Source organism: Lipophrys pholis, assembly GCF_963383615.2.
Source record: "Lipophrys pholis genome assembly, chromosome: 1".
Lineage (NCBI taxonomy): Eukaryota > Metazoa > Chordata > Actinopteri > Blenniiformes > Blenniidae > Lipophrys > Lipophrys pholis.
This window is the reverse complement of record NC_137635.1, coordinates 50,694,076-50,721,419: the sequence shown is the minus strand read 5'-3', so window position 1 is coordinate 50,721,419 and position 27,344 is coordinate 50,694,076. Positions and strand designations below refer to the sequence as shown.

The following is a 27,344-nucleotide window of genomic DNA, read 5'->3' as shown; positions in this document are numbered from 1 at the left end:
TGGAGTATTTGAAACTTAAAAAAATAACATCGTATTGTGCTTTAGACTAAATAAAATGGCCTAAGAGAAACCTTTAACTCAGGCTATATTGTATTTATTCTATATTTTACTTCTCACGTCGCCCTGCTCCACCGAGCGTCCGCCTCACAGTGTTTAACCATGATAACTGTTCATTCACTCACGCTCATAGCGATGAATTCAGGAGTACGGTTTCTCCGTGAGTACACGTCTTGCTACTCTGGTTCAGAGTCTGTTGCACTTGCATGTCGGCGAACGTTGCTTTATGCACATGCGATGTTCCAGCAAGCTGCTCAAGTTAGTGATGGATGCGTTTTTTTTGTGTTTGCAGACTGTTTGATCAGTGTTGTTGAGTGAAGTCAACCACAGAGACCGGCGAGGACGCTGCAGTGTCTGGTGGACTTCACTCCATCTGATGCACAGGGCCACTCTGATTATTGTCCAGTCAGCAGATCTGATCATGACTCAGCTTGTAACTTATGTTGTTCTACTACATTTTAATATATTTTACATCTTATTCCTGAGCAATAAATTCATATCAACTATACAATAAAGGTCCACAGTAAGCTGTTGTGTTTCCTATTGTAATAAAAAAACTGGTCCAATTGGTAATTGTTATAATACATTTATTAGATCAGTACTTACGGTACAGGAATATATTTAATATATTTTTGGCATATTTAGGATTTCAGGCCACTTTTTTTCTTTTAATTTGATGTCAGGTCATGAAAGTCATAAATACAAATCTCTCAGAATATGACACCATTTTTTTTAAATGCATCATTACTGTGCATTGCGTTGAGATATATTTGATAGTCTGAAATTCCAATTTTCTGCAGAGTCAACCCTGTGCATCACTGAGTGACCTGGAGGTTTTTATCCACTTTAGAGTCGCGCTGAATCAGAATTTCTCTCATTTGAGGATCGTTTAAATGAGAAGAAATCCAAATTCTTACTTATTTGAGATCTGATAGCACAAAGATCTTACTTATGCTCAATGAAATATATATATTCTTAATTAAAAGTACATTGACTGATTCAGCTCTACTTTACTGAAGACTCCCAGGATGAAAGTCTCCACAGGTTTACTCATAGAATGATTGTTTAACTTGTGTGTGTGTGTGTGTGTGTGTGTGTGTGTGTGTGTGTGTGTGTGTGTGTGTGTGTGTGTGTGTGTGTGTGTGTGTGTGTGTGTGTGTGTGTGTGTGTGTGTGTGTGTGTGTGTGTGTGTGTGAATCAGACATGCGACCGTATCAAGCAGTCGGCCAGCGGCACAAAGCGGAGGGTCTTCATCATCGAGACCATGGGGGGCTACTGCGGCTACCTGGCCACCGTAGGCGGTCTGGCGGCCGGAGCCGACACCGTCTACATCTACGAGGAGCCGTTTGACATCCGGGACCTTCAGGTGAGAGAAGAAAATCCTCACCTGAAAGAGAAACACTAAACCTCCACTTGTTGATAACGATGGATTTTTCTTCACTTTTGATTGGCATTTCAACTAAATCAAATCAAACTTTATTTATATAGCATTATATATATATATATATAGACTATATGTATATATAATATATATAGAATTTCAAAGAGTGAATGTACCTCAGTGTGACTTACAGGAGTCTGACAAAGACACTAAATGCCCCCCAAAAAAATCATTGTATACATTTGATTGTCTAAATGTTATAATCTGATAAAACAAGTAAATTCAATGTGAGAGTATAAATGTATGTTTTAGAAATGACACGTGTAAAATGCCCTTTGTGCATCGAGATATTTTTTTTTGATTCAGTGTGCCTGTGCTGGCTTGAAACGACGATCCATCAATATTCTAATCCAAACAAACTGTAAAGAAAATAAAGTGTGAGTCTATCTCCGCTAGAGGGCAGCAGGGAGAACAGATTATGTACATAGTGGGATTATTTAGTCTTTCAGAGGAAACCTGTGAGATGCATAGTTCAAACTTTTTCACTTTTAACTTTTTAAATTAAACATAAAAACACATGCAAAAATCAGTTGGAGAGTTTAGGTGACTATTTTGATATGAATATTTATACAGTCAATATTTTTTAAATAAAATTTTTAATGTAGGTGATTTTTATATTTATCCATTTTCTTTCCATGTTAGGAGATTTATTTATTTAATTATGAAGAATCTATCTATCTATCTATCTATCTATCTATCTATCTATCTATCTATCTATCTATCTATCTATCTATCTATCTATCTATCTATCTATCTATCGCCCCCTGCTGGTAAACACGTGACCCTGCAGAGGACTCTGGGAGACTTGTGGATGCGCCGGCTGCTGGCGCAGGCTGCCTGTTTCTGTCTGATGCTCAGATTTTCTACTCAGTGTGTGTGTGTGTGTGTGTGTGTGTGTGTGTTTCTTTACAGGCTAACGTGGAGCATCTGACGGAGAAGATGAAGACGAGCATCCAGAGAGGTTTGGTGCTCAGGTGAGGCTCGTTTTTCTTTCTTTCTTTTTTCCGAGGTTAATGTGACGCGTTTAAACGACTGTATTTAGACATTATACATCTGAAGGTGCTTACTTTGCATGAAAACGTGTGTGAAAGCACCAAACGATAAGGAGTGTACACACACACACGTGTATAATGTCTAATAATTATCAGTGTCGTCATTGTTCAGCGGGAAAATAAAAGTCCATCAAATAGACAGATGCAGTTGGTTTTAACGTAGCGTGAGCATCAGAGCGACCTGTCGGGGTTATTTTGGTCCACTGCGGCACCCGGCTGCTTCAAACTGCTCCCAGATGGAGGGAGGGCCGGGGAAATAGGACAAATGTGATATTTTGTGAGTAGAGGTGACATTGTGTGTGTGTCTGAGCTCTCTAATCATGACAAGACATAACGGTGCGCCGTGAGAGGACGCCGGGCGGAGTCCAAAAAATAAATAAATAAAACAAATCAAGGACAAGAATTACAGAAACTTCTGTGATAAAAGACTTTGGTTCAGTTAAAAGTCCCGATTCGAGTGTTTTGTGTGACGAGGCAAACAGTTGTTTATCGGGATGGGGAAAATACTTTTCAGCATACAACCTCGTTTCTTTTCTTTTAATCACAATTTGTTCCAACATTTTAAAACATCTTTAGCAGTTTGAAAAGAATGAGGACAAACAACTGTGGCAACAGAATCGGTCGGTCTGATTCTGAAGAGTTTGATGGAGGGAGACGAGGATTGTGGCTGTTCATTCCTCTTTTAGCACACACACACACACGCACGCACGCACACACGCACACACACACACACACACACCTGCAGAATAGCGCAGGAGCGTAACAGCACAACAATAAACCACAACATGCTACGACTCCATGTCCCACAATGCACCTGTCATTTAAAGTTCCAGGCTGAGCGTGTGACGAGAAATAGCGGAAATTAAAATTGGATCGCCACCAAAATTCAGTGAGTTCTTCCTTTTGATCAAAATGCTCCTGCGTGCCAATTTTCATGCTTGGAAACTTGGAAATCTTCCAGCAACTTAAGGATCATTTACATTTATCACCTCCTGCAGGAGAAATATTCAGAATCCTTTGACTGTGAGTCTGAATTATGGAGGTGAAAATGAGAACAGAGCCAGTTAGAAGGACGTGAGCGGGAGAAAGTACCGATATCAAATGTAGGGAGGGGAAATCGAAGAACACTTTGACGTCTGATAAGCCTACTCGAGTATAAATACCGAGTAACTTGCGTTGTCTGCACTGAGGACTTTAACCTGCCCGGCGCTTTCAGGAACGAGAACTGCAACGAGAACTTCACCACCGACTTCATCTACCAGCTGTACTCGGAGGAGGGACACGGAGTGTTCGACTGCAGGAAGAACATCCTGGGTCACATGCAGCAGGTCAGACACACACACACACACACACACACACACACACACACACACACACACACACACACACACACACACACACACACACACACCGCGGGACGTTTTCCAGCTGCAGTAACGACACGCAAAGAACCGTAATCCTGACCAAATGACCTCCAAAGATCATTAAAATAGCTTGAATTTATTTATCTGCCGTGCATCATCTTTATTTAGTACATAAAACAGTGAAACAATTCAAAATCTTCTCCTCTAAGCGACTGAAGACAGTGTTGTATTTGTCCAATATTCCATTAAAAAGGTCAATATGATGCTGTCGTTTCATGAAATAGTTTGATGTTGGATCCACTGAATTGAATTGACACTCAGTTTGATTTCATTTCAGCTGCACCAGTAATATGACAAGACATTAAGCCTTAAATAAACTTTAACGTTTTGAAAATGTTGACACATAATTCCCTTTTCTGTCATAAATAACATGAAATATTAAAGCGCTAACGGAAATCTGACCTCAAAGGAATCATCAGATGCATTTGTTTGCGCAGGTAAAAATGATTACGCTGCCATTTGCACTAGTTTTATGTACAAAGTCTGCATATCGTCGGGGTTTCGCATGCGGTTGCACTGCGAAGAAGGAAAAACAACAAGGAAATGAATCTCTTTTGTTTATGGGATTGAACAAATTCTAATAAATAGTACACGTGTGACGTGAAGTTACTTCATTTGAAGCCGTGATTTGCAGTTTTTATTAACCCATATTGTACTCACAGTCGAGTATAAAACTATATATTAGCTGTATTTCATCCAAAATGTTATTTATTTTAGTTGCGTTGGCCACAATGCATCTCAATATGTAAAAAAAAAAAAATCGATCCTCTACGTAAAACTTTGAAATGAGGTTTAACATCTCTTCTGCAGATATCTGATGGCATCATTCTCTCTCTCTCTCTCTCTCTCTCTCTCTCTCTCTCTCTCTCTCTCTCTCTCTCAGGGAGGAGCTCCGTCTCCATTCGACAGGAACTTTGGCACCAAAGTGGCCGCTAAGGCCATCCAGTGGATCACGCAGACGCTCAAGGAGTCCTACAAAGGAGGTGACCGCCGCTCTCTTCTGTTGGTTTCTCTCTTCTCTCGCCCCGTCGTTGGTCTAAAAAGTCGATGCTTCATGCAGGGAGGGTGTTTGCCAACTCGGACGACACCGCCTGTCTGCTCGGGATGCGGCGCAGAGCGATGGTCTTCCAGCCGGTGTCGCAGCTGAAGGACGAGACCGACTTTGTGTAAGAAGGAGATTGATCGAATAAACATTTCCTGTCGTGTTCCGATTTGCTTCGCCTGTTTAAATCGAAGAAAACGATCAAGAGGGAAATGATGATTCCAGATATGTGCCAGATCTCCCGAACCTCCTGTGTTTTTGCAGCCACAGGATCCCGAAGGAGCAGTGGTGGCTGAAGCTCCGCCCCCTGATGAAAATCCTGGCCAAGTACAAGACGAGCTACGACGTGTCCGACGCCGGCCAGCTGGAGCACGTGACCCGCATCCGGCCCAAAGACACCAAAACCACGTCGGCCATCTGAATTCGCTTCGAGCGCACCGCCAGCAGAGGGCGCTTCTCCCAACACGCACGCACACACACAAAAAAAAAAAAAAAAAAAACGGCTTCACATATCAAGTGACTGCCGATCGACTGCAAACACTTTAACGATAGATTCTAAAAGCTTGTAGGGGAAGATGAAAAATGTACGCCGAAGTCACACGGAGGGTCCTTCAAGGGGGAGGGGGATTATAAATCATGAATCTAAAGTAAAATAATAATAATAATAATAATAATAATAATAATAATAATAATAATAATAATATCCCCCGTTATTGTCTTGGGTCTGTTTGTTGATTTATTTTTAAATTTGTGAGTATTTTCACGTCAGATTTAATCATTTTTCTCTTTGCACAGGAGGGTGTTTCCCCCCGTTTCTCCCTTAAGCCCCACGCACAACCAGTGTGATGCATAATTTTGCACATTTGGTGGCGCTGGACTTCAACCTCAAAAAAGATCTGGCCCCGTGACAACGGCCAGTCGACTCTGTAGCACCCCCCGTTCTACTTTGAAAGTCTTTCGACCAGACATCACTTCACGGGCTTTTTAATTCCATCAGTGGTTTTTAAATGATTAGTGCTGCCTAATTTAACCACTAAATTAATATATATAACCAAGTGTAGAAGCACTCCTTGACATGCACTGTTCCACTTTTAGTGTCTGAAATGTAGCTTTAATCTAATTTATTTAGAGAAAAACAGCAATGCAGAGGCTTTGTCGTGTCGCTTTCCCGCAGCTTTCTGAGCCCCGCCGTTAATATAATGAGCTGAAGCTGCGTTTAGCCACGGGAGTACCTGCCAGCCAGTGACCACACCTCCATGAATGTCCGCCATCGTGATTGTAACAAACCTTAAAAGAGGAACCTGCAGGGTGTGGAAGCCAGGCCGCTCGCCACGTTGTCCGATAAACTACCGCTTTGTGTTCGTTGCCTCCAGCTATTTGTTTCCACCCCGGGCTTTGTACGTGCCGTCGGCTCCTTAGTGGTTTATTGTGAGTTCGGTCCTGCTGGTTCTGGCATTCTGACGTGTGTGTGTGTGTGTGTGTGTGTGTGTGTGTGTGTGTGTGTGTGTGTGTCCTGTCACAGAGTAATAAAGCATTTATTGTGTGGAAATGGTGAGAACTTGTCTCGTGTTTTCGTTTCCCTGAAGTCCAGTGACTGAAACCTGCGATACAATTTTGGTTAGTTTGTTCAAACCGGTAGAACTTCCTGCCACAAACAGGATTCGAACCCAGAACGTCCAAATTTCAACTTCAGACTCGACAAGTTACGCAAATTAGAGCGACTGTGGCCATTTTGAACTGCTAACGTCAGCACCCGGCGATCTGTGCCGCTTAATATGAAACGGTTGGATTGAATTTAGTCATCCAATCATTCATTTATTTATTTTTTAACACGACAAGAGATGAAACTAGTATTGGAAAAACTGGTTTTATGGGAAAAGGTCACCGGGGACAGCTCTGTAGCACCGACGAGTGGTGGCCGGCTGCACGACAGTCGAGACAATTTGAACAAGAATAAAACAAATTGCAGATATTTAATGTTTCTTTAGCCAATTAATTTGAAGCAGATCTGTCATTTCAAGTCAACCAAAGTACTGGTGCAGCAAAGACATTAATTTAATTCAAACTATGTTAACTCGTTTATGTGTATCTTATATTTTGGACATTGGGTTCCTGTTGATTACTGATTCTATAAATCTGTAAATTAATTATATATTAATTCAGATCAAAGAATGAAAAGCTAATATCTAAACTTATCACTCACATCACCAACTCTTCTTTCTTTCTATGGATACATGTTAGTCTATCAGTCATTTTATCAGTAGAAAGCTGAAAGGATTTCACAACCAGAGGGTCAGAGGGATGCTTTTTTTCCCAGCATGCACTTCTGTCTGACAATTAACTGGCCTCGTACACAAATAAAACACTAAATATGTATTTCTTGTGTTGTGACGACGAGTCACAAAACTTGCATGAATAAGTTTAACTGGTCCAAGACCACTTAAGTAGAATCTGGTTTTAGTTTGGGTGAAGGAGTCCTTCATATATAGATTCTAAGATTCATCTGTCGTTACATAGAAAGCTCTTGTAATATTTAAATCTGCCTATTCACTGGTGTAAAAATACAACTTTGTTCAAAATCTTTGGTGCATAAAGAGTGTAAATCTTTCCTTCAAATCATTGTAAAATAAAACATTCAGGAGCCACACTCATGATCAGAAGTTGTTGTTTTTTTTATGACAAAGTTTTCTATACGGTTTCTACAATCACACAATAAAGCACTGATCCAGATTTTATATCCAGTTATGCAACATCTCATTTCCATACATATGCACACAGTGGAACAGGAACTCTTCTCTTCAGTCTTCAGTTGTGCGTTTCAGCTCTGCTGCCGCTAGTCAGTGCCAAAAAATAAAATATAAATCCTCCCGTGAAGTTTAAATCCTGAACGACTCATCGTGTTATTTGATGATCCATGACGGGTCTTTCTTGATGGCGTCGTTCTCGGGGCCCAGGACGGCGACGCCACACGTCCTGTGACCTGCTCCCAGGTACCTGCAGGAGAGAAGACAACAGCACATTGACACTTATTTCTTCTTTTTCATTTAGAAAACCACAGAAGTCAGTGAATGATTGTTTGCGGTCCTCAGAAAGTCCACAGATGCTCGTATGTTTTCGGACAGTTTTACCTTTCAGCCACGTCCACCAGGTTGTGATGATTGACGGCGAAGAGACGCTGCCTGTGACCCTGCTTCATCTCGTCTGTGACTCCGCTGAGGAACCGACCCATTCCTGCACCACACACACACACACACACACCCATTAAAGCTATGCAGTGGTTGATGTTAATCACGAAACCCAAAAAAATCGAAAATACAGTAAAGTATAACTAGAACAAAGAGAAACCTGCGGTCAGCAAGTCGGGACTTTCATTATAAATGTGAATCTTGAATGAATAGAAATAAATTAATTCAGATTTTATGAAGCGAATTTAACTCAAATTGCAGATTCCTACTATTAATTCTCATCATATTTCCACCAATAGCTAGTAAGGAGTGGTGTGCCTCTGGGCTCGGCCCTGGGACCCCTCCTCTTCATCATCTACCTTCTAACTTCAGTCCATCTTCGCAGCTATGTGAATGACATCGAAGCATCTCTGCAGAGCGACCAATTGTAGTAAGGCAATGTGCCTACATCCATATTGGTTACTGCTATGATTAGCTCTCCACGCCACTATTAGAACTCGCTCTCACTTCTCCGGGTCCAAAACTCTGCTGCCTCACTCGGACCAACCTTTGTCTGAAGGAGCCACCGGCGAGTCCACTGCTGAGAAGACCGACAGCTTGGCTTCGTCGATGTCTTGCTGGGTGAAGCATCCAGACTTTGCCCAGTCGACGCCTCTGTGGAAAGCAGACAACGTCTGCACCGAGTTCGGATCCCTTGGGACACACGCCAAAGAAAGTGATGCCATCAAACACCAGACATACATTTATTACACCGATACATGATGTGGTTTGTTTTGCCAACCCATAAAAGAAGCAACATTTTTTGTTGTTATTGTATTATAAAGCAATATTTTGCCATGATAAACTGGTGCCCACCTGTAGGAGTAAAAGGAGAAGACGCCACTCCCCATCCGGGCTCCACCCCCATAGGCTCCGCCCTTCTCTCGGATCTCTCCGTGGAGAAATTTGGCCGTCATCATTCTGGCCAAGAGGCACAAACTGAGAAAGAAAATAATTTTTAGACTCAGGTTGTAAATAGAACACACACACACACACACACACACACACACACACACACACACACACACACACACACACACACACACACACACACACACACACACACACACACACACACACACACACACACACACACACACACACACACACACACACACACACAAATAAATGAATAAAAGAATGACGAAACATAAAATAAAATTTAAAAACATTTCGTGATATTCAATCGGAATATTTTGAGAGATTTAGAGTCAAATCATCAAATATCTACGAGCCACAGGTTATTTTGAAGTCGTTACCTGGCATAATCCTCGTGACAGAAGGGCACCGTACGGATACTCTCGCTCACAAAGTTGACCGTGAACGGCAACTCGAAGAAAGTTTTCATCTGGCAGGGCTGGAAGTTCACTTCCTGCGACGTGAAAACAGAAACAGTTGAAGCCGTCGACACGTCTCACAAATCACCTATCGCAGATAATGGACTGTGAACAGAGGAATCATTCAAAAATGAATTAATATTTTTCTCCCCTTTTTAGTGATTGATAGTGAAAATCTTGGAAGAAACCTGTACAACCAGTGAGAACGGGAAATCTCCCGATAAAAGTCAAGACTGTGATTCCCACAGGGCCTGATTAAACTCTTACTGAGATCAAACAAGAAATGAAAGATTCAATCATAACATGACAAACAGGAGAACTTCTGGAAGCACATGTGAGCGAATGGTTGCTAACCAAGACTGAAGACAAAGCAATACTTCAAAAAAACTCACAGAAATGAGTTTTCTACTCGGTCCAGATTCATCCATAGGATCCAGTGGCTTCTGTAGAAAATATCATTTAATAGTTCAATCAGTGAGACAATATTAAAAATGAACCAGTTTAAGTGGCCGATCTTCATTTCGGAGCTTACGGTACCTTAACGATAGTTTCCCGGACGGTTTTGCGTCGCTTCCTGGTTTTAGCGACATCCTTCATGAACGTCTCCAGCTGTGCAGCTGTGTCGGTTATTTTCTGAGGGGTTGCGTTGACTGCACACCTGCAGACGCACAACGTCCAGATACACCGTGAAAATTTCCTTCAGAAGCTGAATTCTCTCATCCAAGTGCAGAACTGTGAACCCACCTCATGTTTTCGGGGTTGAGCAGGTGAATCTTGACCCTGGATAAGGTTCGGATGACTGGGCTCAGGTCGGACATCTCCGCGACCCTTTTCATAAACCTCACCTGATCACAGGCGGCAAAAGAGGGAGGACTCGGCTTTGAGCTCAAGGATTAAGTTTGGAAATGTTCCTGGGTGGAGGGTGGGGGTGGGGGGACTACCTGATCCATCCCGCCGAAGGTCTCCTGAAGGTCTGCCGCCGGAGTCAGGTGGCGTCCCGCCCGCGTCAACGCGTACATGTGACCCGAGTAGGAGATGCCGTTGGCCAACTCCTGCGCCGCCATCATCACCAGCACTCTCAGACGCTCCGTGTCGTCAAAGTTTGGACTGAAACATAAATCAGCCTGAGCATTTTACTTTTCTTTTTTTAAAAAGAGAGGCGGCGAGAGGCGGATGTACCTGTTGAATATGTCGCTCCACAGCTGAAACATGTGAGGCAGGTTTCTCTCCAGGCAGGAGGAGGACAAGAGGATGGCCTGAAGGTGAGAACAAGACATTAGTGGCAGTAGCTCGCCATGTTACCGTCACCAAACCTCATCCACAGATTTCAGTCAAAACACATTTATTTATTATACAAAGTAAATCCACTTAATTTTTACACTAAATGAATTTTGGTTTCATGACAGATCCCTGCAGGATCAATAAAATGTTCACGCCGATTCCTCCAGTCTTGTCTTCTTGGCATCCACAGTTTGTAGAATATGTTTGATTCAGATTTGTTGTGTTGAGATTGAGCTGAGTCAACTTAATAAGTACTAGAATGTAACGTCCAAAGAAAACATGACCACAGGGATGAAACAGCTATATGTTGGTATGTTGGCTTGTTGCCCCTCCCCCCCCCAAAAAAAATCAAGGCATGAAGAATATGAATATATTTTCAAAAGGTGCTCTTATTTGGTGGCGACCTGCTCGAACATGTCCATCTCCGTGGAGTCGGGGATGACCTGGGTGGACACAGACATGCCTCCCGTCCTCAGCTCCATCTGCTGGGCCTGCTGCCTGTAGTCCAGAGCTCCACAGCCCATCCTGAGTACACAAAGTAATTGGTTTCCCAGCTTTAAAATCCTAAGTATAAGGTCTCATTCTTTATTGCTGTACAACCCACATAAAGCAAAGAATGATATTTTCTTCTGAACAAACGTTTATGATTCTGCTCTGGCCCACTCACTTGGTGATGATGCTGCAGAAGAGCGGCACATAAAGCCTCAGGTCCTCTGGCAGACTGTTGAGACTACACATGGCTCGGAAGTACACCAGACCGTTGGTGGGCTGCTCGCAGTACTGAACGGGCACGAGTCCTGTGAAGACCCGCAGGGCGGCGCGCCATCAGAAACGAGCAAATCGGCGTTTTTAGAATCAAAACGTGGCGGTGCGCCGTCGTACCTGCGGTGCCGAATTGGACGGGAGTGACGGGGATGGCGGGCTCGATGTCGGACACTTTGAGTGCAGGCAGGCAGGAGGCGTCCTGGGTTTTATTCTGAGCAGCCAGCAGCTCCAGACCTTCACAAGAAAAAAAACCCACACATAACAGGAACCATCAGTTGATCTCGGAGTCAGACTCCGGGTCAGCGGTGGGAAGTTCCCTCAGAAGTCCTGAAACGACGGCGGTGGTCTGAAATATGTGTTCATCTCTCATCTGCTCATTATGAATATACCTCCTACATTTCTTTATTCAATTTTTTTAATTAGTAGGGTCTATTTGCAAGAGCAAAATGAGTCAGACATTTGGTGTTAAAATACTCCAATTATAATATTTTTGATCGTTATTTAGCTCTGAACAGAAGATCAATGAACAATCTTAGTATTTGTTGGTGCCCCTATTTTTCCCCTAACTGTAAATTAAAATACCTTTCTCATAAATGTCCTGTCGGTCACTGTCAGACAGGTCCCGGATCTTTCCCTGAAGCTTCTCCTCCTCGGCCACGGCCTGTTTCTCCAGGTACGTCTGGTCAGGGCTCATGGACAGGGTCAGCCGGTGTGTGTTCTCCTGCAGGAGCAGGTCAAAAGATAAAGGTGGTGTCAGCGAGTACATGCCCTGCTGCAAAGCTCCACATGAGAAAACTTTATCAAAGTCTGTTTTTGAAGTGACATTTTTATGAGGCATCAACCATAATCTATAAAACATAAACTTCCCAAATGTATTAAGCACAGACAAGATTTTAGTAACGTTCCCTTGAAGAACATTACTCTAATTACTCTCTTCTGTGGGGCGTGTAGTGGTTTGAGGCTTTTTTTTTTAATTTATTTATTTCCACACAATAAATTAGATAAATTCACCTTAAAGTAGTGTTTCACTTTGTCCTGGAGAAAACGGGGGTTTTCCTCCAGCTCCTTCCTGAACCTGGCGACACTCTCACTGATTCGCAGCAGCTCCACGGGGTCGCCGTTGTGGTTCCACGACGACGCGATGTACTGACACACACACAAGAACGTTTCGTTTGAAGAAACTGACGCAAATAGTTCCGACACATTTCACTGAAAGAGGACTTGAGAAGAAATCGTGTGGCGAGGCAGCATTAATACATCACAAGATTCTGGGACACGAATCCAAAACGTCTCATTTTAGTGATGAGAACTGCAGTGTCCAAATAAATAACGCAAGTAGCAGGTTCTGCGATTGAAAGGATCGTAACACAAGGTTTAATTCTAAAGACTTAAGTGGTGGAGAAAAAAAGGTTACGAGGTTTGATTCAGAAACAAAAAATAAAAGACGACTGTGTGTGTGTGTGTGTGTGTGTGTGTGTGTGTGTGTGTGTGTGTGTGTGTGTGTGTGTGTGTGTGTGTGTGTGTAGTCGGTCACAGAAGAAGGACAAACTCACCGAGGCCAGAGACAGACCGAAGTTTGTGGACTGGTGTTTCATTTGGATTTCGATCTTGTGGAGGAGCGCCTCTATCCGAACCTCCTCGAAGCCGTCCCTGAGTTGGACGAACATCAAATTCAAGTAAAACAAATCTTTAAACTACAATAAAAAGAGGTTATTCTTGTAGGTCTGTCTTTTACTGCCTGTAAATGTAAGCCGGGTATAACTAACAACGCTCTAGTGTGATAATAAACTCACTTTGTGACTCCAGTTTAAACAGAAAAAGTCAATGTAAGTGTCTGATTTGATTGAACTGAATCTGTAACCTCCCCCTTGAACTGCCACCTTATCGCGGTGGGGGAGTTTGAGTACCCGAATGATCCTAGGAGCTATGTTGTCGGGGGGCTTGCCCCCCAGTAGGGTCTCCCAAGGCAAACTGGTCCTAGGTGACGAGTCAGACCAAAAGCAGTTCAACAAGCCCCCTATGAAAATACAACGAAAGAGGAAAGTGACGTCGCCCGGCGAGGCGCAGCCGGGGCCTCACCCTGGAGCCAGGCCTGGGGTTGGGGCTCGCATGCGAGCGCCTGGTGGCCGGGCCTTTGCCCGCGGGGCCCGGCCGGGCCCAGCCCGAAGGGATGACGCGGGTCCCTCCTCTTCCTCCTGTGAGCTCACCACCCACAGAGGCAACCGTAGGGGTTGGGTGCAATGTGGATTGGGTGGCAGTCGACGGCAGGGGCCTCGACGACCTGATCCCCGGACACGGAACCTAGCTTTTGGGACATGGAACGTCACCTCGCTGGGGGGGAAGGAGCCTGAGCTTGTGCGGGAGGTAGAGAGATACCGGCTAGATATAGTCGGGCTCACCTCCACCCACAGCTTGGACTCTGGAACCCAGCTCCTTGACAGGGGCTGGACACTCCACTTCTCTGGAGTTGCCCGCGGTGAGAGGCGGCGGGCTGGCGTGGGCTTGCTTATTGCCCCACAGCTCAGCCGCCATGTGTTGGAGTTCACCCCGGTGAGCGAGAGGGTTGCGTCCCTACGCCTTCGGGTAGGGGACAGGTCTCTGACTGTTGTCTCGGCCTACGGACCGAACAGCAGTACAGAGTACCCGACCTTCTTGGAGTCCCTGGGAGGGATGCTGGATAGTGCTCCAACTGGGGACTCCATTGTTCTATTGGGGGACTTCAATGCCCACGTGGGCAACGACAGTGTGACCTGGAAAGGGGTGATTGGGAGGAACGGCCTCCCTCATCTGAACCCGAGCGGTGTTCTGTTATTGGACTTCTGTGCTAGTCACAGTTTGGCCATAACGAACACCATGTTTGAGCACAGGGGTGTCCATAAGTGCACTTGGCACCAGGACACCCTAGGCTGGAGGTCAATGATAGACTTTGTGGTCGTGTCATCTGACCTCCGGCCACGTGTCTTGGACACTCGGGTAAAGAGAGGGGCAGAGCTGTCAACTGATCACCACCTGGTGGTGAGTTGGATGCGCTGGACGGGGAGAAGGCCGGACAGACTCGGCAGGCCCAAACGTGTCACGAGGGTCTGTTGGGAACGCCTGGCCGAGCCCTCTGTCCACGCAGTCTTCAACTCCCGCCTCCGGGAGAGCTTCTCACGGATTCCGGGGGAGGTTGGAGACATTGAGTCCGAGTGGACTATGTTCTCCACCTCCATTGTTGAAGCTGCTACTTGGAGCTGTGGTCGCAGGGTCTCTGGTGCCTGTCGTGGCGGCAACCCCCGAACCCGGTGGTGGACACCGGAAGTAAGGGATGTCGTCAAGCTGAAGAAGGAGTCCTATCGGGCGCTGTTAGCTCATAGGACTCCTGAGGCAGCTGACGGGTACCGGCAGGCCAGGCGGGCCGCAGCCCGGGCCGTGGTGGAGGCAAAAACTCGGGCCTGGGAGGAGTTCGGGGAGGCCATGGAGGAGGACTATCGGTCGGCCCCGAGGAAATTCTGGCAAACCGTCCGGCGCCTCAGGAGGGGGAAGCAGTTTTTCACCAACACCGTTTACAGTGGAGGTGGGGAGCTGTTGACCTCAACTGGAGATGTCGTCGGGCGGTGGAAGGAATACTTCGAGGACCTCCTCAATCCCACCATCACGTCTTCCGCTGAGGAAGCAGAGGCTGGGTTCTCAGAGGTAGACTCGTCCATTACCCGGGCTGAAGTCACCGAGGTAGTTGCTAAGCTCCTCGGTGGCAAGGCACCGGGAGTGGATGAGATTCGCCCTGAGTTCCTTAAGTCTCTGGATGTGCAGGGACTGTCGTGGCTGACACGTCTCTGCAACATTGCGTGGCGGTCGGGGACAGTGCCTCTGGAGTGGCAGACCGGGGTGGTGGTCCCTCTTTTTAAGAAGGGGGATCGGAGGGTGTGTTCCAACTACAGGGGGATCACACTCCTCAGCCTCCCTGGGAAAGTTTATTCCAGGGTACTGGAGAGGAGGATCCGGCCGTTAGTCGAACCTCGGATCCAAGAGGAACAATGCGGTTTTCGTCCAGGTCGTGGAACACTGGACCAGCTCTATACCCTCCACCGGCTACTCGAGGGTTCATGGGAGTTCGCCCAATCAGTCCACATGTGTTTTGTGGACCTGGAGAAGGCGTTCGACTGTGTCCCTCGGGACGTCCTGTGGGGGGTGCTCCGGGAGTATGGAGTCCGGGACCCTTTGCTAAGGGCTGTCCGGTCCCTGTACGCCCGGAGCAGGAGTTTGGTTCGCATTGCCGGCAGTAAGTCGGACCTGTTCCCAGTGCACGTTGGCCTCCGGCAGGGCTGTCCTTTGTCACCGGTTCTGTTCATAACTTTTATGGACAGAATTTCTAGGCACAGCCAGGGACCGGAGGGGGTCTGGTTTGGGGACCACAGGATCTCGTCTCTGCTTTTTGCAGACGATGTGGTCCTGGTGGCTTCATCAAACCTGGACCTTCAGCGTGCACTGGCGCGGTTCGCAGCCGAGTGTGACGCAACTGGGATGAGGATCAGCACCTCTAAATCCGAGGCCATGGTTCTCGACCGGAAAAAGGTGGCTTGCCCCCTTCAGGTCGGTGGAGAGCCCTTGTCCCAAGTGGAGGAGTTCAAGTATCTCGGGGTCTTGTTCACGAGTGGGGGGAAGATGGAGCGTGAGATCGACAGGCGGATCGGTGCAGCGTCTGCAGTTATGCGGTCGCTGTATCGGTCCGTCGTGGTGAAGAAGGAGCTAAGCCAAAAGGCGAGGCTCTCGATTTACCAGTCGATCTTCGTTCCTACCCTCACCTATGGTCATGAGCTTTGGGTCATGACCGAAAGAACGAGATCCCGGATACAAGCGGCTGAAATGAGTTTCCTCCGTAGGGTGGCTGGGCGCACCCTTAGAAATAGGGTGAGGAGCTCAGTCACCAGGGAGGAGCTCGGAGTAGAGCCGCTGCTCCTCCGCATCGAGAGGAGCCAGCTGAGGTGGCTCGGGCATCTGTTTCGGATGCCCCATGGACGCCTCCCTCGGGAGGTGTTCCGGGCATGTCCCTCCGGTAGGAGGCCTCGGGGCAGACCTAGGACACGCTGGAGAGACTATGTCTTTCGGCTGGCCTGGGAACGCCTCGGGGTCCCACCGGAAGAGCTGGAGGACGTGTCTGGGGCGAGGGAAGTCTGGGCTTCCTTGCTTAGACTGCTGCCCCCGCGACCCGGCCCCGGATAAGCGGAAGAAAATGGATGGATGGATGGATGAATCTGTAACTCACTTTATAATGTCGTCGATAGTTTGACTGATGATTTGTTTGACCTTCTCCGTGTCCTTCTCAGCCATTCCCTGCAGGCCGATGCTGAAAGACGCCTCTTTGGTGCTGCCGTCGTATCTGTGGGACATTTTCAGCAAATCCAGTCAGACCAACGGCCGACAGTGCTTTACGGGGAAACAGGTTGGAAGAGCTGAGTGAGTGGACGTTCTGTTCAGTTCGTCTCCTGACGCAGGTTTGCCGTCGTCCTTTTGAAATGCAGGTACACACCCGACAGAGGAGGAGAAGTCGGTTCCTATCTTGGGTTCGATGAGAGTTTTGTAGAAGGGGGAGTTTGGTCCAGAGATCATCAGAGAGGAGAGCAAACTCAGAGTGAAGCCTTCAAATGTGTCGGTGATGCTAAACATGGAAACAGAAAAAAGAAGTTTACCAGGACTTTTAATACACAGAACTTTGTGTATTAAAAGATATGATTAACGGCTCCTTCGATCCAGAGGTAATAAAGAGCACAACTCTCCAGATAGTTAAAACATATTGTAAATCTTGACAGATAATAGAAAACTGTTGTGATTTTTACACTTCTAGTTTTGTACTTAAACTTACTTCCCGTTCATTCACATATAGAACACGCTCCGTTCTAAGAATGCATTTTTTTTGCTGCAGTTTCTCCTCAAAAGTAAAAAACTAAATACTTCCTTGACCCCTAAAATGTTTCCTACTGCTGCTGCATCCAGACTAAAACTCTCTGCCTCTACACGAAAGAAACCTGGATCACATTTAAAAAAGTGAATAAAAGTTTTTGAGTTGAATAAAGAAATATGAGATAACTCCTGTAAAAGTGCCTTTGTGACAACAAAACGTACGACCACTACAGTTCAGAGACGTTGGGAGCAGCAGAAGTCAGGAACAGAGCCCGGATGTTTCTGTACAACGCAGCACGAGACCGAGGACGCCGTCTTACTCTCCCAGCAGGTAGCTGACACACAGCGTGTTCTGCCTGGCTGGATCTGGAGCCAGGGCGTCGGGGCCGCACGTCACATGGTCCTCCCTCTGAAGAGACACGCAGAACCCCGGTGAATTATTTCAGGCAGTCGCGACATTTATTCCAGCGTCCGTCTTGAGGACTTACAGGAGCGGTCCAGTGTGGCTGAGAAGGGACTTCGGTGTTTGGGTCGATGCGTTCAAACCTGGACAGAGCCTCCTCCTCGATCTGCTGCAGATGAGGCTCTAAAGGCAAATCTCCGTAAGTGAAGAACCTGCGGGTTGGAACGGTTACATGAGTGCATATCTATTGATGGTTCAACTATAAAACTATATATTACCTATTATAACCCTCATCAAAGCCCTTCGGCTTGATTTCTGACTGGGAGTGTGTGTGATGACCTGGCGTTGCTGGGATGGTAGTGTGTGGCGTGGAATTGCTTCAGCTGCTGCCAGGTGAGGTCGGGGATGGCCAGCGGTTCGCCTCCCGACACCACCGAGTACGTGTGGTCCGGGTACAGTTTGTTTTGAAGGTGCTGGGCGTACAAACGCTCGTTGTCTGACTGCAGAAAGCAAAACACACACACACACACATTTTTTTTGTGTCACAACGTTGGATTATGCCACTTTAACATGTTTAGTACTGAGCAAATGATGGACTTACAAAGACTCCCTTCATTTCGTTGAAAACCACTCCTTTAAAGACCAGAGGGGAGCTTGGATCCGTGGGGTTTTCATTCTCCAGCCTCCAGCCCTCCTGCCTGGAAAGTTCCACAGTGCAGAATCCAGTCGGTCACTTCTGACTGAATAATCTGACGACTCAGCGAGGGACAAGCTAAGTCCGGTCAAGCAGTACGGAGGTCCGCAACGACATGGCACCCACCAGAAGTCCTGCTCCCGCAGACACGGGAAGAAAACTGCGTCCAGATACACCGAGAGAAGATTCTGGAAGTCCCTCCCGTTTTGGGTGGAGAACGGATACATGGTGTAGTCGCTGGCTGTACGTGAAGAAGCAAGACAGGGGAAATAAAGACACACGAGATCGTCGTCTTTATTGTCGCTTTGGTGAGAGCGCCAGGACTCGTCGTTTTTGTACCTGTGAAGGCGTTCATGAAGGTGGACAGAGACCTGTTGAGCATCTTGAAGAACGGGTCTCTGCACGGGTACTTCTCCGATCCACACAGCACCGTGTGCTCCAGGATGTGAGGAACCCCTGTGCTGTCCAGGGGCGTCGTCCTGAACTGGACGCTAAATCACAGCAGGAACAGACGAGCCAAACAGAACATACCTGAATAGTCAAGTCAGCATTATTTACACAGCCCCGTGTGCGCTTCACAGAATTGACTAGTAATAAAGACAATAAAAGAGCAAGCAATAAAACAATAAAACGCGGTAAAATATTACTTTTAAAAGTGGACAGTGAAGGGGATCAGCACCATGACATCTCAAATATTAACATTAGGGTACCTTGTTAACAGTATCACATACTATAATAAAACTGATTATCACTTTAATTACAGTATCATAGTACTTTTTAATAGTAATATGCTGTCTCCCAACAGTATTTGTGACAGTAGCATGCAATACATCATAATATAATTGACAGTAGTTGGTTAATATCATTCAGTAGATCACATATTGGAAGTACCATACAATGTTTGATACATCATACTGTATTTTCTGGTATTTCTGACACCAATATGTTAGTTTTTACTGTATCATTGAGGTACATTTGACAGTACAATATTGATATTCTAACAGTATATCATGCTCATTTGATTGTATTGTCTATATTTATTGTATCACGTTGAACATAATTTCTTTTGACAGTATTAGTACTCAACACTACTGTGGTATATTTGACCGTACCAAGATCTCTATCACTGTAGTTTTGACAATATAGTATATATCACAGTAGAATTGATGAGCCTATGTTAATTGTCATAGTATCATGCAGTAAACCATATATTTGGTAGTATTATGTCACTTTTGACAATATCATGCTGTATATTGCAGGGTTATTGACAGTACTATATTTCTTTAGTGTCAAGCTATTTGACAGTACATTTTGGAAATTAAAATGCTAGATGTCATACGTTTGACAGTATTGTGTGACTATTGACAGTGTCACGTGGCATATGATTGACAGAACCATCAATTGAACTTTACTGTAAATATATAAGCGCCACCCGCACTATTAAAAATGTTGTTCTCCAAAGCAGCTGAAGCCCTTTGAACCAACCTGAAGAGGTTGTTGGAGTCATCCCTGGCTGCATGCACGTACTGAGCACCAGTTTTATCGTGGCTTAGCTTCACCGCCGTGAGAAACAAGTCGGGCACGGCGACAACCTGCGGAGGAATGACGTGACCATTAAAATGATTTGTTTGATTTTAAGTTCAGGAAACAAGGCAAAAACTTATTGCATAACTTCACCAAACAACTGCAAAGAGGTTCCACTATAGGCTGACAAAAGACGAAAAGCTGGTTAACAAAGTAAAGGCATGCACTCGCCTCTCGGACTGTAAAGCCGTGGATTTTCTGCCCCGGCTGGTACTGAAGTGCCCTCTCGCAGGCTGAGGTGCTTTTCAGTCTGCATGTGTGCCGCTGTCCACTCAAACTGGAGGAAAAATGGAGCTTTGGTTAGAAGCGTCAAGAGGAGAGTGAATTTAACTTGAAAATGTAAAAGGTCTCACTACAGAAACACCTCTCATGGTGACCAACAGACGGCCTTCTTCATAAACTTCTAATATCCTGTTTTTCAATTTCTAAGCGTCTTGAGCCGTGAGATGTTAGAAGAGTAATGCAAGCGATATATTGTACATGATTTCAGGGTAATGCGTTGAGATTTTAAATGTGTTACAATGATGCTTCGATTAAACGTCACCAACATCAGTCAATTTGTCCTTAAAATGTGAGAAAACTGTGTTTCTGGCAACCTGACGAAAAAAACAAACAAACTTGGAACACTTCAGAACAGCTTCAAAACAAAGAAAAGACAAATGAATAAAGTGATCACACAGACTAATTGAATAAAACACATTTTATGTGGTTGATCACTACAATGCTCAACTCAACTCAGGCATGGATTCAAATCTCAAAATGATGCTATGACAGAAAAGGTTTCACTTTGGCGAGTTGTCCAACTGAAAAAAGTTGGACTTGACCACTGATTTTATTTGTAGATCTAATTTAGGATCAGAGTCCAGTCTGACACCGAGGTTTTTAGCTGAGCGTGTTAGGTGTTGACTTATAGGACCCAGATCAACATGGACCTTGGTGGAATCACGAAGCCCAAACAACATGACCTCAGTGTTATCACTGTTTATATGTAAAAAAAAAATTAGGGACAACCAAGCCTTGATTTCAAATATGCAGTCAAGGAGTGGATTCACAGAATAAGCATTTTCTTGATTGAGAGGAAAATAAATTTGGCTGTCGTCAGTATAAAAATGAAAAGCGATGCCATGTTTCCAGAGAATCGATCCAAGAAGAAGTATGTAGAGGGAAAAAAAGGAGAGGGCCAAGTATAGAGCCTTGAGGCACTCCACATGTAAGAGGTGCTGCAGGGGACTCTACGGTTCCAACACGGACACAGAAACTTCTATCTGCTAATTACGACCTGAACCAGTTTAAAGGACGGCCCTTTATGCCCACCAAGGTCTCCGGGCGAGGCAGAAGGATCTGATGGTCCACTGTGTCGAAGGCTGAATTATGATAAAGATTTTGATGAAGTCCTTAAAATGTCAGAAAATTATGAATAGGGTAAATACATGCTTTTAAAATACAAACATGAAATTAATTAATTACTCAAACGAAAACGGCATGTTGAGATTTTTATTAATGAAAAACAAAAAAACTGAGTTGCTGACAATTTCAAATATTAGCTGATAAAAACTTGTTTAGTGACACTCTTTAAATTCCACGTCATCTCCAGGCCAGTAAAACAATCTGATGGTGCTAACAAATATTTAGTAATACAACGGTTTTGGAGATTATTGAAGTCGATCAACCCTTTCTTTAACAACACAACACCAAATAGAATCACACACGATTAGGGCTTCAAATCTGATTACATCATGTGTTTCATCAGAACCCCTGCGGATTATCAGCTGTTATTGAGTATTTCCACAAGATATACAAGTAAATATCGACGTGACCTCGTAAAAAAAAAATCTACTTAAAACACCAATAGTTTGTCATCATGACAACACAATCGATGTGTAAATGTACCGGTGTTACGGATTAACTGGTTTCCCTGTTGACCGGTGACAAACTTCCTTTAGCATCCGTTGCAGGAGATGTTAAATTGACACTCACAAAGAAATACGACACTTTATTGTGAATGCGTTTACACGGCGCACACCAGAACAGCCAGGGATTTATGTCGGGTTTCAAACATCTTCTGTTATAAGCAGCGACGACGGACTCAAAAGAAGTCAGTCACAAGTTCACATAGAAAACCACTCAATCCGTAACACGGTTAGCTAAACTTACCTAAGATATCGAAGTTTCTGGAGCGCGGCCTTCGTTTGCCGAAACATTTTCTTATTGTCAGTTGCTAAATTAAACTACTATTGCTGTTTCGGTATGCCCAGCTTTAAAAACACGCAATATTACCATGTCCTTCAAAATGAACACAACATTTCTAGACCATCAACCTGGCTCTGTCTCCTCTCATGCTGTCTATGTTGCTGACACGCTGTGTGTATCACGAGCATCAAAATGTCCCTAAGTAACTGTGCAGAGCGCAGATCTACAAGCTAAAGTCCATCCACAATTGTTCAATCCAGTATCTATGTAGATCTACAGTCACTCGATGAGCAACTTTTGGCACTCATGAACAGAACACAGACCTCCAAGCATTCTTAATTGTGATTGGTTAACTTGTGAAGATGAGTGGCTGTGGTTGGTTACATGAGCTCTGGGTTACAAAACAGAGACGTTTTTTTGAAGGGCACCATACACGCGTTAAAATTTATTGAATATAATATAATACAATCATATCATATCTTTTTAACATATTAGATTTAATATAATGTATTTGTAATAACGTTCAAAAAAGCTTCGAAATGTTTTTCTCGTATGTAAAACCAAAATAAATATATTTCTGAAAGCCTCCAGCAGATGTCACTATTATATTACGTATGAATTAAACCGCCATAGAACGATATTCTGCTCTCTACACACAGGACTTACATATTTATTTTTAAAGCTGGAATTAGTAGAATGAAAAAAATGTGTTGTTAACCAAACACATAATATACACAAATGCATTCAGAATCTGGCACATACATTTTTGGGGATGCACAAAAAATTCAATAATACGTCAGTGCTGCTTAACAACTTTTGACTAGACCTGCTTTTAATATACTCTACGATAAAATTTAGAGATTTGATCATTAAAAGCTTTTGATTGCAGCTAAGATTTTATTAGATTTAAACCACTTTTATTGTTACTTCTAACTTTTTTCCACATTGACCATCCAGATCTTATTCACACATATAGTTGTACAGAAAAACCTTTCAATCATTGAAATGCAGAGAGTTCTGCACTTTAATTCAAGGCTGAGCCTTTCTGTAGGATTAGAAATAGCCTATTTAGCCACCCTGCTATATCTTATGTGAAGTTAATTTCAAGTTTTCTTCAACGCAACAGTATTTTTTCTTGACTTCCAAACTTGCAGCAACCATGCGAAGTGACATACTGTACACTTTATTCTTTTTTTAAAATGCCCTGTGCTCGGCTGTAACCCTGTCTCACTTCAGATATTTGTTAGATATAAGGATTTAATCTAAATTCATTTAGCGAAAAGCACCATGTAAGCAAAATGCTTGTTGAAATAATGTAACGACAGGGACACAGGGACTCCCTGACCCTCTAAACAAGGTAATTACTGCATGATACTGGGCAAGGCATCACAAACCATGATTATTCCTCACAGTACCCTTATTTTTTGGATAGCGGCCTTGAGATATTAGATTTGAATGTTAGTCCTTCCTTGTAAATAAACCCTCTATGTTTCTAAGTTTTTGCATTGATAAAACTGAACAAGGTTTGCGTTTGGTGTGGGCATTTGTTCGTAACATTTAGTATTTTTGCTGACATTTCTGCCTTTCACTGCTTGTTCTTGTGCATGTGTTCTGATTACACGTGTGACATTCATCAACTTTTAAGCCACTTACAGAACAAATGTCACCCAAAAGCTCACCAGCCTCACTGATTGGTGGAAAATACTACTGCTCATTAATGTATACATGGATTGTTCAACAGATGAAAGCAGTGTTTGACTTGATGAAGATTAAAACGTCAATCTTTTTTTTTCTTTCTATGGCTTCTATATGTGTGAAGGTGTATCTACTTTTCAAACAGCCCACATGCATTCATAGTTGTAGTTCATTTACACTCTGACAGGACGGTGTATTGAAAATCATGACCACATTATGACTACTAACACGTCACTGTGTAGAAAATGTATTGCTGCAGCCCAAACGCATCTACTAAAATAAGTCCATCAAACACTGATGATCATTTTTAAGCTGCCTCTTTACAAGTTTTCTGCTGTGAACTCTAAGCCTGAGTGGATCCCTACAAACAATCAGGGGACGTCGCAGGGCTGAAATAAGGTGAAAGAATGTGTTACACACACAGAGTCATGTTTACACCTATGCAATGCGTTCACTTAGCATTAAAGTCCCCCTTTTACACCTTTCAAGTTTAAAAGCATCTTTTCTGCGCTCAAGTTTTGCGCTTACACTGCAAAGTTTTGAATATGATGTCCGTTTAAATGAAAATGGAAGTGAACGTTGAAAACGCCGTAGTTGTTATGTTTGGCCTCTAGTGGGTGCTGTTGCTTGTACCTGTAATAAAACCACACTCATTCACACACACTGGCAGAGACCAATAGCTATAAACGTTTGCAATGGTGAGTAGATGGACATTGATATGGACGGACAAAGTTGGATTGTTAGTAAGGAGACTCTCAGCTACAAAACTACCAAGTCCCAGGAGAACATGGACTCGGAGTCACGACCCTCTGGAGGTCGCCATCTCTGCTATAGCCTATCTACTCACACATGTGCAGAAGAACTGTTGTCTTCTGCACATTTGCCGTGGCGTGCATGCACAACAGCAGCATTTCAGAAAAGTTGCCCTTTCCAGTGTTTCCAACGAGATGGAGCATTTTCAGAAAGTTCCACCCTGTGAGCTGTTTTCAAAAAGTTGTGTTTTCAGTGGCTCCGAGCACCATTTTTGTGTAAACGTGCAAAGAAAATCCAACAAAATCTTTCCGTTTTCACTTGAAAACATTGTCGCGTGAACAAGGTCTGCATGGAGAACATGCAAACACGATGACTGCAGTGTGCAACATCTAAAAATAAGGAATGCAATGATTTGCAACTCATATAAACTTACTAGTCTTAGTTCTTTGCAGATTGGCATTTCTTGTGATATTATTTTTGCATATAAAGTGTGGGTTTACAAGGCTGGACGATAATAATATTCTTTCTTTATATATATTTTACATGTTGTAACAAGCTTTCCGAAAGTGTGGTTTATAGATGTTTGAAAACATTCCAGAGTATCCTCTCTCGGAGGATAAGAAAAAAAGGTGTAGTTATTTGGGTTTTGTGGCACCTTGCTTCTTTTACATTAAAGGAAATTAAAAAATACATAAATACATCTGCCTGTATTGACAGCAGTAGTCTTTCTCTTTTCATTTTATTTATTTATTTTTTCAAAAATATCTTTTTGAGGCTCCCACGGTCATCCCCTGCGTTTCCACTGACAGCATGTGGGAGATTTTCCGGCAGCATGAATAGGAGGCCTTGGGGAGGCGGCAGGAGGGGTTTTGACAGAGCACGAGCATCTTCCAACGCAGCCTCAGTCTGCCGGTGCAATTTTATTGTTGGTGAAGAAAACCCCTTTGAACACACAGAGAAATAGGTAGAATTACTATGACGCAGGGAGAGTTATGCCACATTCAATCTTGGCATCGTGAAAATTTAAATAAGGCCGAGAGATTATATTCATCAAGTCAATTCAAAAGATTTTCTGATCAAGTTTTTCCTCCAAGGTGGTGAAATGTATATAACTTACATCCACAATAGCGTAGAATGTACGGGTATGAAACAACATTCATGAGGATTTGACATAAAAACAAACAACGCGAATGTGAAGTCGTGCACACATTTTTCAAATTGTTGTTATTCGGGATTACGCTTTAAGTCGCAGCATGAGCAGACACGTTTATAAACTTAGTTTCTCATTTTATGGTGACTTTAAGATCAGCTGAAGGATTACACACGGCCTCTATTAGTCTGACTGTCCTCTGTCTCCTTTCTGCTTTAAAAGCCTTTATTTGAATTGAGTAATAAACACACGGTGGTCAGGCTGTCTACACCCAAAGGATAAACTTAACACACAACAAATCCCCAAACGTAACGTAATTTTCAAGCGTACTTGGGTTAACGGGGAGACGAAAGTAATTTTATTTCCGCGTATGTGACGTTGTCCAGGTTGTGAGTGTGTTGCTGTTGATGTCCTCGTCCTCCCTGCTGTAATCCACAGGATTTTATAAACGTCTGGACTGTCCAGACGCCGGTTCATCCAGGCTTAAGCGATCCATCAGTGTCAAATGGAAAACAACCCCCGCCCTCTGCTTCTCACACGCTTCCTCATGTCCTTCTTTTTCCGTTTGTTATCCAGCGACAGTTTACTGCTGAGCGAGGATGTTTACTGCCGTACAACCTCCTGCATATCGAACAAGTCAAAACGGTGCAGTCCTCATAGATCCAGGGTTGATTTGATAATGATTGGAGGCGGACAATTATTTCAAAGCTGAAATCTAAAGGCTGGAACATGCAGCGATATCGCCGGCAGAAATTTAGGTACATAGTCCACAAAAAGTTGACAAGAAGAGGTAAAGAAAAAAAAAGAAAAAATCTGTTCCAGCCCGGATATTTCATTTTTCATGAGAAATTCAAGAGCCGATCTCCTGGGATCACATCATCGGCTCCCAGTTGTCAGACACCACATGAGAATGGAGTTTTGCCGACATGATGTGTCGAGAACAAGCTATGAAAACTCCCAAAAGCAGATTTCTCTCTTCTTGCAGAGTACATAGATTTTTTTTTATTTTTTTTTTTATTTCAGCTACGAGGCTCGGTTAGGGAGAATAGCACAGTCTCTGCTTTTGAGATTAGACTTAAAACTTTTCTATCTAATAAAGCTTACAGTTAGGGTGGTCCGCCTCGACCATTTTCTAGTGAAGCTGCTATAAGTTTAGACTGCAGGAAGACCTACAACGGGCTTCTTTCTTTTCTGAATGTAATGTTCCTGAATGTAATGTTGAATATTATTAAGAAAAAGACCAAAACAATCTTTGTATAAGAACTCATGAAACCAACTGCAGGGTTTCTGTAAATGTGAAAAAATTCAAAAGCAAAGCAACCAAAGACAATTGTTCATAAGTCTGCAGGAGCATGCGGCAGGTGGCTGAAAG

The 27,344-nt window shown here is 43.9% G+C and overlaps 2 protein-coding genes across 4 annotated transcripts in view; one reads left to right on the top strand and one right to left on the bottom strand.

The window, feature by feature from the left end:
- LOC308116458 (ATP-dependent 6-phosphofructokinase, platelet type-like) overlaps positions 1 to 5,496 on the top strand; it is a 30,117-nt gene extending 24,621 nt beyond the window's left edge. For both annotated transcript variants that reach the window (XM_080474658.1, XM_080474659.1), the window contains exons 17-22: positions 1,259 to 1,423; positions 2,411 to 2,472; positions 3,767 to 3,878; positions 4,858 to 4,957; positions 5,035 to 5,140; positions 5,281 to 5,496. In XM_080474658.1, the coding sequence (XP_080330784.1) occupies positions 1,259 to 1,423; positions 2,411 to 2,472; positions 3,767 to 3,878; positions 4,858 to 4,957; positions 5,035 to 5,140; positions 5,281 to 5,437 (702 nt within the window). In that variant the 3' untranslated portion in view covers positions 5,438 to 5,496. The remainder of the gene's footprint in view (positions 1 to 1,258; positions 1,424 to 2,410; positions 2,473 to 3,766; positions 3,879 to 4,857; positions 4,958 to 5,034; positions 5,141 to 5,280) is intronic.
- A 2,169-nt stretch (positions 5,497 to 7,665) lies between these two features.
- On the bottom strand, positions 7,666 to 22,554 carry pitrm1 (pitrilysin metallopeptidase 1). Of its 2 annotated transcripts, none has more exons than XM_080480875.1 (27): positions 22,339 to 22,554; positions 20,356 to 20,461; positions 20,086 to 20,192; positions 18,940 to 19,091; positions 18,727 to 18,841; positions 18,508 to 18,604; positions 18,246 to 18,406; positions 17,992 to 18,118; positions 17,824 to 17,912; positions 17,133 to 17,261; positions 16,869 to 16,982; positions 13,177 to 13,273; positions 12,635 to 12,769; positions 12,206 to 12,344; positions 11,741 to 11,857; positions 11,526 to 11,655; positions 11,263 to 11,383; positions 10,757 to 10,833; positions 10,519 to 10,684; positions 10,322 to 10,422; positions 10,115 to 10,235; positions 9,970 to 10,020; positions 9,500 to 9,612; positions 9,057 to 9,179; positions 8,749 to 8,894; positions 8,145 to 8,247; positions 7,666 to 8,010 (listed from the first exon to the last, which is right to left on the bottom strand). In XM_080480875.1, exons 1-27 carry the CDS (start codon positions 22,383 to 22,385, stop codon positions 7,917 to 7,919), a joined length of 3,078 nt encoding a protein of 1,025 aa, XP_080337001.1. In that variant the 5' UTR covers positions 22,386 to 22,554; the 3' UTR covers positions 7,666 to 7,916. The 2 variants fall into 2 exon arrangements, with proteins under 2 accessions (XP_080337001.1, XP_080337002.1); XM_080480876.1 differs by lacking the exon at positions 22,339 to 22,554 and adding an exon at positions 21,499 to 21,572.
- Positions 22,555 to 27,344: the final 4,790 nt, after the last annotated feature.

Coding starts and splice junctions, on each gene's coding strand:
- pitrm1 (XM_080480875.1), bottom strand. CDS start 22,385: ATGTTTCGGCAAACGAAGGCCGCGCTCCAGAAACTTCGATATCTTAG. Junction 11,858..12,205: donor ACAGGACATTTATGAGAAAG/GTATTTTAATTT, acceptor TTTCTTGTGAAG/GTCTGGAGCTGCTGGCTGCT. Junction 8,895..9,056: donor TTCTCCTTTTACTCCTACAG/GTGGGCACCAGT, acceptor GTGTGTCCCAAG/GGATCCGAACTCGGTGCAGA.